The sequence below is a fragment of the Rattus norvegicus genome, chromosome 3, assembly GCF_021556685.1.
Source record: "Rattus norvegicus strain SHRSP/BbbUtx chromosome 3, alternate assembly SHRSP_T2T, whole genome shotgun sequence".
Lineage (NCBI taxonomy): Eukaryota > Metazoa > Chordata > Mammalia > Rodentia > Muridae > Rattus > Rattus norvegicus.
In genome coordinates this window covers 143,686,779-143,701,493 of record NC_141536.1, presented here as the reverse complement: position 1 = coordinate 143,701,493, position 14,715 = coordinate 143,686,779, and the positions used below count along the sequence as shown (strand labels likewise).

Below are 14,715 nucleotides of genomic sequence, written 5' to 3'. Positions count from 1 at the left end.
GGTTTAAGAGGGAGCCCCTTACAGCTATCGTTTGCCAACCCTCCTAGGCATCAGTATCACAGGAGCTACAGGAATGAGGGTCACTGCTTTGATATTACAAGGTGCACACTACTGCTCCTTATGAGAGGCCGTTGATGCAGATGTCCAAAGATTAGAAAAATCAATGACAGCCCCAGAAAAGTCAATCTCTTCCCTAGCTGGAGTGGTTTTGCAAAATTACAAGGAGGGCTTTGTGTGGCCCTACAAGAAGAATGTTGTGTACATGCAGATTACACAGGAGTTGCCAGAGGAAATATGGCCAGATTACAGGACAGGCAGCTAGAATGAGAACATTCTATGGAATGGTATGGAAGTTTACTCAAGGGATCCCCCTGGCTAACTACACTGGTATCTTCTGTGGCTGGGCCGGTTATTCTATTGCTCCTGTTACTTTTGGACCCTCTACTCTTATTTAGTTAACTTTGCCAAAGACTGAGTCAACACTGTCCAACTTATGGTCCTTAGGTCTCATTATCAATTATTAAACCTTGAGGCCATGGTAACTACTGAGGTCCCAGTATTGCCCTCTTAAAGAGGTACTTGTGAAGGGGAGGGGAGAATGAAGGGCCCATCAGCTAATTCTGTTTTGTGTTCAAATTCCATCTTATATCCAGCTTGTCCTCAATTTGAACTTGGTAACTGGAAAATCCACAGTTTGTTTCAGGAACCAAGATACCCCCAAGTAACTGCCACTCCACCCTTGGTAATGGGAAATGACCAGTGTCATGTCCAGGGCAAATGACTCAAGTTAACCACAATTAAATATATATAGCAAAGTTTATGACACTAGCTAAAATTTTTATGCAACCCATGCTTTCTGAAATGTCATCCAATCATGTAACTGCCAAGTAGGAAAGCCCCTTACCCAGCTTAAACTGTTTAAAAGGCAAGGCTGACACCACTCTGCACCTTCCACACCCATCCGCTGTGCGGGAGAACTTGGAGAAGTCCAAGCATGAGCTTGAAGAAAGACTTTTTGTTTCTGCATCCAGGTTGCACTCCTGGAGGTCCTTGGTGGTCTGTGGGGACCCCACAGTCTGGGCATAACAGTATACAATACGTTGTGGTTACGCCTACCCCCTACCCCAAGTCCCCTCCTACCTTCTCCAGCAACCCCGGCTCTAGCTCTCACCCCACTGTCATGGATTGAATCTGAGCTCCTATGTAGTCTTGAGTGCGATACCTAGCCACAATAACTCAGCAGCAGCTATGTTTGGTCTTTTGAGACAGGATCTCACTGAGTTTGGAGTTTACCTAGTCAGCTATGCTGCCTTTCTGGCCAGAGTTTCAGGAATCTGCCCGTCTCGGCTAGTGCTGACAAGTCACTGCACTAGGCTGTTACATGTGTACAGAAGACCCAATTTGTGTCACAGCGCACCTTACAGACTGAACCGACCGTCTCCCCAGTCCCTCAGATCAGTTTTTGCTGTATCAGAAAGGCAATTCCGATAGAGGCCCCTGCACATCTCCTCTTCCAGCAGCACCTGAGTTGCAGTTCTGCATTTTTCCACACCTCACAGTCCAGACGGGCTGTAGACAAGCCACCATAGAAGACGTCACATACAAAGCTTTCCTACAGGTGATGCACACCATTTTCTTACCAGAACCAACAGAAAAGTATGCAAAATGAAGGACTCAAAAAACTTTAGTTGTAAACAGTCTGACAACCTTCTGAAGGACTTTAGAAACCTGACTCCCTGTGATGTGTGGTGACCTGAGTCACCTTTGTCTGAGAGACAAAGGGAGGCTAGGCCAGCACAGGGACAGTGTCCCACTCCCTGGTTGACTTAATGAAGACACATACACAAAGGCTAAGGGAAAACCAGAAACGGTTGGTGGCGGCTGGAAATAACAACAGTACTGCACCGAAGTAGTGACCCTTAAAGAAATTTAGATCCCAAACAGGCAAAAATGTTACCCCGCTAACATGTCAGGTAATTTAACCAGATAAGTAGGACACGGCAGAGAGGGCCGGGTGAGAGCTCTGGTGCAGGTGAGCCAACCCTGGGTGAGGAGTCTGCACCTAGATGTGAACAGTCACTGTGAGTCTTGGAGAAGGTGGAAGGAGTTCATCACTGTCAGTGCTGTCGCTCCACTGCACGGCAGCCCTGTTGTAGAACCCATCGAAGAGCAGAAGAAAAGGCAAATGCTCATTTTACTCTGTTTTTATTTCAATGTAACATGCAGTAAGAAAAAAAAAACTTAACAGGTTGATTAGCATTTATGATGCTTACAGAGAAAAAGGTCTTAAAAGCAACTTAGTCCAGATTTAAGGAAAATCGCTAATTAAACACTCACAATAAATCTATTCCAAAATACTCATTTTGGACCAAAATTTGAAAGCATTTGGTAATATTTATGTCTGCTGTTTAGGTGCATTATCTTATATACTCTCTGATTCTTGGGATATCCAGCCCCCGTTTTTCTAACACAGCAGGGAAGACATATACATGTGATCAATTAAATTAAAGGAAAAAGTGGAGTTGGGAGACTCCAGGGCTGCAAAAATATATACAAGCATTTACCTTTTCCAGAACTAAACATTTCTTCCATAAAAATATTAAATAGCCAAGCCCTATAGAACTAGGGCCAGGACTACTTCAAATATAACTTCTGTATTTTAAAAATATAGGGCAGAAAGCCTTTTGGATGATATTTATACATTTTCACATAATATTTCTAGGTCCCTAAACGAATCATGAAGCATTATGCAGACTCAACAAAGCCTATTTCCTTACATTATCTCTTAATTTATCTCATAAATCTCTAGTGAGTATGGTAGGTAACTATGCTTTAGTACAAGAATTGGATTCAATAGGAAGTCTTTGTGGAAGGCTTAATATTTATAGTCATTTATTACCAAAGTTCAGGCCTATGTAGTGAATGGGAAGTTGGCAGACATTCGCTCTGTAAGACAAAGCAATAGCATATACATTTTTAACCCTACCAACACAAAGGCAGAGATTCCCTACTTTGGAAATGACTAGGGCTTCTAGAGATGACATGTATCTGCTGTGGTATGAGGGTAAAGAGGGCTGGGGAGGAGCTGAGTCCTCCCTTCACTGACAGCTTCTCAATGAGGCAACCCCTCTGTCACACGTCTCTGCTGATGATGGCAGTGTTAAGGAGTACAGCTGCACGGGTTCAAACTGTCCCAGGACGAGAACAGGACGCGCAGCTAGGGACACAGAAACTCTTTCCTACGGGACAGGGGTTTGTCACACTCTGTGTTCTTGGCTTTATGCTATGCCACCAACACCTTTCAAGGTCCCTATTAGAATAATAAGGCTGATTTTGGGATTTGGCTACAAAAGGGACTCAACTGGCTGAGGTTTCATCCTATTGCCCATAATGTCTATGGCGGCAGCCATCTTGACAGTCTAATGCTAAGCCAAGGTGAATTAACTACAGAGAAGGTCAAAGTGCATTCATCAGTTACTAAAGGAGCAGTCTAAGATAAATGAGTCATGGAAAGAAAAGGGAGATCTAAAATTTTTAGAGGTGAGAAAACTATTGCGGATCAGGACCTGAAGAAGGTAGAAACGGCTCCTGCTGTGTCAGGAGTGGAGTGTGAAGACAGCGCAGCTGTGTGGCTGCTGGATGCTGTTCTGACTGCAGACACTGCACCACTGAACTGACCTCCATCTGTGTTAGAAAATGGTTGCAATTTGAATATTTTAGCAAGGATGAAATGTAACTAAGGTGTTGGATTACATCAACACCATTAAGCTTTAATTTATGTGTAGAATTTAAAAATCAGGAATGATCTTACATGAATTCATCTGAACTTATTTTAATTCTAGATAAATTTCTAAAAACCGTGAGGGAGCCACAGTGCTGATACTGTCTGTAAGTATGGTTTCATATGTGCAAGGCAATAAACAATTACAAACTGAATGAAGAGAGGTATGAAGTCATATGTTGGCGGGGACCAAGTTTTCCCTGAATTCAAATAGACACAACTACTTTGTAGAGAAATGCAAGTCCTGCGTCACTTCCAGAAATAACAGCAGGATGGTGCACTGGTCATGCTTCAGGAATGAAAAACAACAGTCAGGCCAGGCTGAGAAGAGCGGGAGAGCACAAGCTGCAGCTGCTCGTGTGCCCAGACGCTGGGTTAAGCTTGCACCTCTTAGCTAGAGGCTTTACCAGGAAGACCTTGTGTACTGCAGTTTCTGAGATGTCCCTGCAAAGCCCTTTACAACAGCCACTAAGAGACCTGCGCCCAAGTGAGACTCCGGACAAACAGCAAACTGTTGTTAAGGGAACAATCTAGTGGAGTAAGACAGGGAGAATTCATCGCTGTGTTAAATCTCATGTTAAGTTTCTGACTACTGTTTGTAGATCTGCTTTCTGGAAACGTTGAGTAGAAATCCAGAATGACTGGAAGATCTCAACGATAACATTAATTTACTTACTCTCAGATAACTCTCTAGTCACAGTCCAAGTTTACAATAAGATGTGCAACAGGCAGAGAAGGAAAGGGACAGACACTGCAGACGAGTCCCTGGCCTCTGGTGGCCTAAGGTCTCAACAATTACTCTTGTCCAAATCCTTCTGTTTCTTCAATGGCAAATAACAGCTTTTCCTTCAGTTGCTCATAGCTCTTGTAGGGTGGGAGGTCCAGGCGGTTAAAACTGAAAGAAAGAATTGTTGGCTTGAGAAAAGGAAACTACAAAGATGCACAGGCAGTGCCCACAGCATCACTTCCGAGGTCTGACAATGTGTGATTAAACCACACAGCCTTCAAGAACTGCCTTTACCCTTCCAAGTGTCTTCTCTGGTAAACTGGGGCAGCAGCACCCACCACGGTGGTACAGTTAGAAACAGGCACACAGCACCTTGCAGGTACTTAGCAGACCCTCAGCAAATGCCAGTCTTCTCCTGCTGCTCCAACTACCCACTGTGGCCCAGTGGTCAGCAATCTTACTGTAAATGCAGGTGGTTTTAGGTGTATCATGTTAGAATACGAAATGAGGGACCAGCTGTGGTGGCGCAAGCCTTTAATCCCAACAACAAGAGGAAGGGGCAAATGGGCCTCTGTGTGTTTTAGGCTAGCCTGGTCTATGTAGGAAGATTTTGTCTCAAACAAAATCCATATAAACAAACTAAACTAAAATGATCCTCACCTAATACTCTGTTCCCTCTAGAGTCTCCTGTTCTGTTCTTAGCTGTGAATTTCTCCAGCAGAGCCATAGATTTTTTTTTAAAGCAGGGTCTGGTTTCTGTATGTTTCTTTTTTTTTTTTTTGTTCTTTTTTTCGGAGCTGGGGACCGAACCCAGGGCCTTGCGCTTCCTAGGCAGTCTGTATGTTTCTTGAGGCTGGGTCCCACAGTCCAGGCTGCCCTCCAGCTCACTGTATAGTTAGGGTGATTCAGGGCTTCCAGCCCTGCTGCCTTTACTTCCAAGCCCTGGAACTGCAGGCTTTATGCCGCCATCCCTGTCCTAAGTGTCCTCACATTTGTGCAATGCCATCTTCATAAGGTAGCAAGGAAGCTGCTCCTGAAGATGTTACTCATGAAGGAAGATAACTGAGCTTTGTTATCTCTTTGTCAGTATGTTTATGAAGAGCTGGTGAATTAAAACATACGTGTACAACATGAGTGCAAAACCAGTTATATTCTTAGATGGCTCAGCAGGTCAGATGACCCAAGTTATGTCCCTGAGACCCATGTGGTACAAATGAAGGAAATCCTTCATGGCCCTGCCATGTACAAATGTAGTAAGACATCTGCTTCATGTATCTGCTTGTCTGTGTTGATTGTGTACCACATGTGTGTGGTGCCTTTTTAGGCCAGAGAAGAAAGAGTGTCAGGGTCCCTGGAGCTAGAGTAGGTGGTGGTGGTCACCTAAGAAGCTGCTTTCAACCACCAAGCCATCGCTCTCTCCAGCTCATTTCAAAACAAGAAAAAGAAAAAAAGAAAAAACAAACAAAAAAAAAACCCTCCAAAAATCTCCCAAACTGAGCACAGGTCCACACCTTGCTAATAAACTCAGAATGTTAAGGATGAGGCAGAAGGATCCTGAGTTTAAGGTTGACCTGGGCTGCCTAATGAGACCCTACCTTAAACAAAAACCAACCAATTACTTCCTAGGCTGGTGAAATGGCTCAGCTGGGGAAGAGCTTGCTGCCTTGGGTCAGAAGGTGGAAGAAGAAACTGACTGTGTAGAGCATCCTGTGACTTCCTACCGCATGCTACTGCAGCGCCTCCACGCCCACAGACAGACATGCACACACTCAGATAGGCTCATGAATGTAAAAAGTGGCTTCCATTAAAACCACACTCCTTTCTGTAGTAGAACCAATTTTAATCTTGCCCCTGGCTAGCTTACAAACACGTGTAACTCGGACTATGGTTATTTTATTTGGCTTTGATAATTACTGAGGGGCAACCTTTAATCTGCTTCTCTAACTGCTGGCCTGGCCACCTCCCCACCCCAGCGGTGTCCCCTAGATGCCTGGTGTTTCTCCAGGCCTGCGCTAGTGCCACAGCCCATCTCCTCTCTGGTACTGTGTCCCCTCTCCCCATTCAGTCTTGGCCTCTAGCTTCTCCGCCTCCAACCAGGTAACTCAAAACCCACCTATCTTATTTAACCAACAGTTTTAAACTAGGAAACAAGGTTTGCACAACAAAAGCCTGTAACTGTGAGAATTCATTCACAGGCCTAGAGCTTAGGATACAGAATTTAGCATTACAATACAATACATAGCAACAGACCAAACCTCAACAGCTTTCTTAGTGTGAATCTGACTCCCTGCTGCTGCCAGTAGCCCCTACAAAGTCAACTGTGTGTCCCTAGGGGTATTGTACAAAATAAATAATTTACACCCCCCCCCAAAAAAAACCCCAAGAAACCATACATTAGTCATACAAACTGAGGGAAGGATCTGATTCCATACATAAAAAGTACTTGACTTAACCAAAGTCCCAGAGACATACATACTGTCATCGGGAGCTGGAGATTACAAGTGTGTGTTTAGAGAGCACACACCAGCCAATGGATGACAGGGATGCCAGCCCACTTAACAGCACTAAACTCCACACACCTATAAATGGTTAAAGTCCAATGTGCTTGACAGTAGACTGAATTCCAACATAAACTAACTGTACCTGAGATTAAGACCAGTTGATTTTTAGTTTAGTGCATTTTGGAAATGAGGTTAAACTACATTTTAAAAGAGAAAACAAGGGCTGGGGATATAGCTCTGTTACCAAGTTTGCCTGGTATGTGCAAGCAATTCCGAGGATTGCAAAAAAAATTTTTTTTCCCTGTTTACCATATTGCTAAGTAAGGATTCTTAAGTTCAAACTCTGTTTCTTGTTTCAGAGAAAAGGTACAAGTATTCTAACCCCATGGCAAACAACACATAGGGATCCTCTGTAACAATTACGCGGCTGCTTGCATTACCCTGTAAGCCTACCGAGTGTCTGCAAATGAAGATGGGTTTAACTGCCTGGTACAGTAGAAATCCCAGCATCCGGGAAGTAGAAAGATGAGGCATTCGAGAGAAGCTTGAGCTATGAGTCCTGTCCCAAAAAGGGGTGTGTGTGGCACTGCTGAGACAGCTCAGAGGCTAAGCGCTCTCTTGTGGTTCTTCTGGAGGACCTGGGTTCAACGGCCTGGAGCTGCATTAGTGGCTCAGAACACCTGTAACTTACACATGATGCGCATATACTCATGCAGCCTCATACACACACAAAAATAAATCTTTATTGGGTGATCCATAAATTCTGCCTCGGTAAAGTTGTTGAGATACGGGGGAATTATTTAAATTATTTCTTTACTAGTAAGTAGCCATTCATTAGTAAGGCTAAATGAATAAAAGACTGTTTTCTTTATTTCTGATTTTGCTTACCAAGTATGGCTTCTGGGTAACCAATTTTCTTTGCCAACTTTTTCGATGCAGAACTTCTGTGGTCCATTACTCCCTAAAACATAATGAAAGTACAAAGTTTGTTGATTCAGAGTTCTTTAATTATGCTTCCCAGTTCAACAGCAGTATTGCCATTCAGAACCACTGATACACAGGACCTGTCCCAAACCTACTGCAGTAACAACTCCAGGAACAGAGGCCATGCTACATATTTTAACAAGCTTCCGGGTGCTTCCAACAAGTGCTGGCATTTGAGAATCATTTTGTTAATGAAAACCTGCAAATGTATTTATCATTCCTTAGCACATAGCACAATCACGTATTTAATAACAGCCCACATAAGAATACATGAATGTCCAACTGTTGAAACTTTACCCTTTGGATTCAACAGGAGGCCAGTCCACACAGGCCTGTACAGCTGAGCTTCAATGGACCCTCGCCTCTCCACGAGGCCTGCCTCCCCTCCCGTTGGACACAGCTATGCTGCTCATCAGCACCGAGTACTGCTTCACTGACAGGACACTGCTGTTCCCTCGGAAGCATTTACTGTGGCTAACATGACTGTAGTGTCGCTGGCTTCTTTGAACTAGACGGCCCTGATGCCAAATGTTCTAAGTATACAGGACAGCCATGCACAAAAAGTCCCTGTGTCCTACTGACTAAATCCAGAGCAACAGAGACTGGGAGTTCTTTTGTGTCTGCAACAATGAGTCCTGGTCACTAGTAGTGATATACCCCAGTGAGGTAAGGGAACAGGAATGGTTATCACATACAAGAACTGTCAGAAATGTGGACTAAAGAAGACAGTCATTCCCTCTGCATGCTTCCTTTTGTTCGCTACAGTGTCTCTAACTACAGAGACAAGCAGGAGACGGGTCCATTAACATGTAATGGAGAAGATTTGGAATTCAGTAGAGTCACATCCCATGTGTCATAGGGCCATCGCCATGACTGCTCTTTCAAACTAGATGAAACAGTGACATACCAACTTTAAGCTGGAGGTCTGTAATTTCAGTATTGGGAAGTACTATCTGCAGACCAGGTCAAAGCCAACCTCTCCTACAGCTGAGGTCAGCCCCAGTTATTTGTCTAAGAAAACAAGTAAAGAGGAAGAGATAGAAAAGAACATAACATATTTAAATTATTTCTTAGGCTGCCTGTTTTTATCCTTACCTTGACACTGTGCCATAATTACATATCTTCTATGCAGACTCCTGCACTATAGTCCTAATTTTAGTCACCTTTCAAATGAGAAAATACCCTACCATTAAATTTTTTTAAAATATATTAGACCCTTGATTTATGGGGAAATTTTATGCAATAAAAATACAATAACAATAATGCAGGCATAGGGTTTTGTGTGTGTACTTGCATGCATGCTACAGTGCACAACTGGAGGGCACAGCTTTGTAGAGTGGTTCTTTCCTTCTACCTTTACATGAGTTCAAATCATCAGGCTTGTACAATGTCTATCTGCTGAGACATCTGATTAACACACACACACACACACACACACACACACACACACACACACACACACAGACGCGCGCACGTGAGATGTTTACATTATTTTATGTATATGGGGGTGTTATAAGCATGTATGTCTGTATCCCAGGTGTGTTACTAGTGGCCAAGAAGCCTGAAGAGGGCATTGACTCTCTTGAAACTGCAGTTACAGTTGGCAGTGAGCTGCCATGTGGGGGCGAGAGTCAAACCCCAGTCATCTGAAAGAGCAGCCGGTGATCTTAGCCTCTTCTCTCTAGCCCCTAAGAATATATATTTTAACAATAAAATTTGTTTATTCCTTTTAAGGATAAAATTCAGGGCCTCAAGCATGCTAGTGAAGGGCTATACCACCAGCCCATCAGTATACTTTTATTAAGTAAGACCTATCTTATTTTTCTCTGACCTTTTATAATTCACTTGGTAAGTGTTTTACTCTACTATATTAAGCCTATTCCTTGTCTTTATTTTTGCGGCTGGGTCATATGTGGTGCAAGCCAGCCTCAGTCATGCTGTGTAGCTAAGGGAGACTGGACTCCTAATCCTCTCCCGACAACCCCCATGTGTGGATTATAGGCATTTGCCAGCATATCCAGCCATTCCCATCTTTCCTTATGCTTTATGATTTTTCCAATGCTTAAGACTTTTTTCTTAAACTCAAATATAATCTTAAAAATGGTAGTAAGAATTTGTCTACTTAAATTTATCTTTGTCTATAGCTCTTTATCGAACATATATGTAGAGGCAGGAGGACCAGGAATTCAGAATTAGCCTTGTCTACAGAGTGAGTCTGAAGCCAGTCTAGGGTACATGAGAACCCGTCATATAAAATAGGAGAAAATGTATTGAGATAACTCCATAGTCCAGGTCAATCGTGGCTGGTTAGAACAGGACATCTGTCTGTTGTGTCTGATGTGTGGCATACACCATTATCTCACAGAATAAGACAACCAGTCTTGGGGTTGGGGATTTAGCTCAATGGTAGAGCACTTGCCTAGCAAGTGCAAGGCCCTGGGTTTGGTCCCCAGCTCCGGGAAAAAAAAAAGAAAAAGACAACCAGTCTCTACACAGACCTCCCGCTATACACACCCATGAGGTCAGCAAATCCTCCCACTGGCAATCGGCAGGTTCCGGTAACAAACTGCAGAAGTCGCATCCTCTTCTCGTTATCAATTTCTTTAACAAACTGTTAATATCACATTTAAGGAGAAATGTAAGTCACACATTATATACAGCATATTAAGCAAGAAAGGAAATGATCATTTCAAAACTGGAAAGAACATGAGGAGTCAGCAACACTAGACAGGAAATTGACCCATGCCCGCCAGAGCCTCAGCTCTTTCCCTACTAGATCTCAGGATGATTTCTGCAGGCCATGCAAGGCCTCACAGCTCCCTCCTGTGCAGCACAAAGGTCTACTTTTCTAGGGCAGCCTTACCTGCTCTCTTTACACCTGGCTGTCCTATAACGCACTGCTGTAATTACGCAGGACTCAAATGCCTAGCTTGAAATTTCTTGGTTTTATTACCAAATCAAATCAAACTCATGAAACCCAATAGCCTCTTTCCTCAAAATTTTAAGAGATTTGTAAGCCACATGTATGAATGGGTTTTTTTTTTATCTCTTAAAAGTCTGGGTCTAAGTATAAGGTATACAGCAGGTAGTATACACTGTAGTGTATTTTGGCTAAGTGAAATATATTTTGTAAGGAATTATTCCCCCTATTTATGAATGCCAATTACTTATTCAGCTGGTTTTGAGACAGGGTCTCATGTAGTCCAGAGTAACCTCAAGACTGCTATATAGCTGACAATGTCCTTAAAAATTCAAAACCTTCCTGTTTTAGCCTCCTAATGCTAGGAAAATAGACATAATTACTTCAGCTAGTCTTTCTGAGGTTGTGAGGTCTGGTGGTGGTGGTGGTGGGTTGTTTTTTTTTTTTTTTTTTTTTTGGAGACAGGGTTTCTCTGTGTAGCCCTGGCTGTCCTGGAACTTCCTCTGTAGACCATTCTGGCCTTGAACTCAAAGATCTGCCTGCCTCTGCCTCCCAAGTGCTGGGATTAAAGGCCTGTGCTCCCACCACCCAGCTCATCTTTGTATTTAACGTGAGTTTTGTTACATGTATAGAGAACATTTTACATTTTATTTTTAAAAGTTATGGTAAGTGGCCAGTGAGATGGCTCAATGGACGAAACTGCTTGCTTTGGCCTGGTGTCTAAGTTCTCTGTCTGTAACCACCTGACAGCAGGAAAGAGCTGATGCTGGCAAGTTGTTCTAACTCCACACACAAATGGTGACACGCATGAACATATACATAATAAACAGACAAATAAGTAAACGGAAGACTGTGGTAAAAGTCCCCATGTTAATTATTGTATGGGTATATAAACTTGTCATGTGCACATGCACGAGTACACATGGGTGCTCATGCGCCTATGTGGAGGCTAGAGGTCAATATTGGATATTTTCCTCAACAGCTCATTACCTTGTTTTTCCTATCTTTGAGACAAGATTCTCGTGGAACCCACAGTTTGTGCTTTCAGCTATGCCAGATGGCTAGAACACCTCAGGGTCGCCCCTGTCTCTGGCTCCTCAGCTCTGTGATTAAGGAGTGTGTTGTTGTGTCCAGCTTTTTGTGTATGTGCTGCAGATTTAAACTCAGATCCTCACATTTTCCTGACAAGCACTTTATAGACTCAGCCATATTCCTAGTTCCCCATGTTCATAATTTTAAGTGGACAATACAGCTGCATTAACTCATCCACACTATTATCTATTGTTACTATCATGAGAACACTTTCATAATCCTAAACAAAATTTACTCCCTATTGCCCGTTACCTCAATCCCACATTCTGTTTCAATAATCCTGTACATATAACCAGGCAGTGTTGGCGCACACCTTTTAATCCTTCTAACTCTAGAAGCAGAGGCAGGCAGATTTCTGTGAGTTTGGGGCCAGCCTGGTCTACTGAGTGAGTTCTAGGACAGCTACACAGAGAAACCCTGTCTCAAAAAACCCAAAACTAAAATAAAATAAATCTGTCCACTTAAAGAATAAACACGTGTGTACATGTCTGGATTCAATTATTTAAAAATTAAGATATGCCTTCAGTAACAGCAGCTGGTAGGTGAAAGGCAGAACTGTAGTGATTCTCCAGCTTCCTGAGGACTGGAAGTACAGATGTGTGCTACCAAGTCAGGCCTCAAAACGTATTTCTTCGCACAGTGCTGGGAACTGAACACAAGGCCTAGGTACAATAACTAGGCAAACATTCTGAGCTATATCCCCAGCCCCGATTGTTTCTTAAACACCCCTTAGCCCCAGTGTTGAAGACTGAATTTGGGGCCTGGAGCATGCTGGGTAAGCTGTACCTCCAGCACAAAATTCACATGTTTTCCTACTTCTGAGATAGGCTTTGCCTAGGCTGAGCCTCTAATACCTGTAATTACAGGCATGAGACACCATGCTCAGCTCAAAATTCATGCTGCTTTAAAGCCTTACACAACATTATGTATCAAAAGTTTCATTCATTTTTGGGGGCTAAATGATATTCCATTATACATACGTACTACTTCTGATTTGTTAATCCATTAATATGCATATGGGTTAATTCTGCCTTTGGGTAAGCCTGAACAATGCTGATAAAAACACTGGTATATAGCAATACCGCTTAGTTTCGTGGTTTTAATTCTTTTGAAGGGAAATTGTTAAATCATGTTAACTACATATTTAACTGTTTTTGTTTTTAGGCAAAATCTCATGTAGCTAAGGCTGGCCTTTACCTCCTGATCCTTCTGCTTCCTAACTGTTATTATAGGAATGTGGCCGCCATGCATGGGGATGTCTGATGTTTTGATGAACTGCCACTCTGTTTCCCACTGCAGTGCATTAAATTCTTACCAGAAATGAATGAGGGGTTTGGGTTTTCCACATGCTCATCAAAGATTATTTCTCTCCATTTCCTAAATTAATGTGCACAAAGTCCTATCTAGCTTGGGTTTTAATTTCCATTTCTTTAAGAGTTAAAGGTTCTAGGGCTGGAGAGATGACTCAGGGGTTAAGAGCACTGACTGCTCTTCCAGAGGTCCTGAGTTCAATCCCAGCAACCACATGGTGACTCAGAACCATTTGGAATGAGATCTGATGCCCTCTTCTGGTGTGCATGAAGACAAGAGTATTCATATACATAAAAATACACAAATCTTTAAAATGTGTCTTATGTGCATGTGACTACAGGTGCTTGTGAAGGTCAAAGGCATTAGATACCCTGGAACTGGAGCTATAGTTTTGAGCCATGGACACGGGTACTAGGAACTGACCCTGGGTCCTCTAGAATAGCAAGCAGGTGCTCTTAACTGCTGAGCCATATGTCCAGGCCCTGATTATTTTTTAAATTACTTGTTTTTGTGTGATTGTGTGTGGAGAGGGTAATAAGTGCATGTGAAATTCAGAGGACAGCTTCCACGAATCTGTTCTCTCACTGTATCAGGTGGACCCTGAGGATCAAATTCAGGTCATGATTCTTGTTGGCAAGTGCACTGGACCACTACGCCATCTTACCAGTCCCATTTTTATTTAAGAAAGAAAGAAGCAAACAAACAAATGAAAGGAATAAGGAAAGAACAAAAGGGAAGGAGGGGTTGGGAAGTTTAAAAAAGACAAAAACTCAGTACCTATTTCATGTGTCTGTACCTGAGTTTATGTATGTGCACCAACTGTGTGCAAGTGCCCACAGAGACTGAAAGAGGACATCAGATCCCCTGACAGCGGAAGCATAGCAGTTTCTCAGCACTGATGTGGTTGCTGGGTCCTTTGCAACCAAGAGCAACAAATACTCTGTAAACTGCTGAGTCCTCTCTCCAGATCCATTTCATTTTTTCAAATAAGTTTAATTGCATTTTTATTTATTAAGTATGTGTCTGTGGGCACAGGAGGGCCCCAATGCATGTGGAGGTCAGAGGACAACTTTCAGAAGAAGTACAACCCAGTCCAGCAGGACTGGCAGCAGGCACATTTACCATCTAAGCCATCTCTCCAGGTTCCAGTGTTATTCTTGCAGTTGCTGGTGGTGGTGATGGTATGTACATGTTGCACAATGTGTTGAAGCCAGAGGTCAATGTTGGAAATTTCCCTCTATTCTCCAGCTGTGTGCGTGTGCATGTATATGTCTCACTGAACCTGGAGCTCACTTACTGACTAGAGTGGCCACTGAGCCCCCAGGGTCCTCCTATCTCTGCTTCCTGAGGGGGCCCAACCTTTCTCCAGGTGGGTATTGAAAATCCCAACTCAGGTGCT

At 43.1% G+C, this 14,715-nt stretch overlaps 1 protein-coding gene across 2 annotated transcripts in view; it reads right to left on the bottom strand.

Moving 5' to 3' along the window:
- Positions 1 to 2,188: 2,188 nt before the first annotated feature.
- Itch (itchy E3 ubiquitin protein ligase) overlaps positions 2,189 to 14,715 on the bottom strand; it is an 88,129-nt gene continuing 75,602 nt past the window's right edge. Inside the window, exons 23-25 of one of the 2 annotated variants that reach the window (NM_001005887.2) lie at positions 10,508 to 10,604; positions 7,898 to 7,970; positions 2,189 to 4,676 (exon numbers count right to left, since the gene is read on the bottom strand). In NM_001005887.2, coding sequence (NP_001005887.2) covers positions 4,577 to 4,676; positions 7,898 to 7,970; positions 10,508 to 10,604 — 270 coding nt within the window. In that variant the 3' untranslated portion in view covers positions 2,189 to 4,576. Of the gene's footprint in view, positions 4,677 to 7,897; positions 7,971 to 10,507; positions 10,605 to 11,370; positions 13,458 to 14,715 lie in introns of those variants that run through there. The other variant, XR_015683001.1, reaches the window with a different exon arrangement.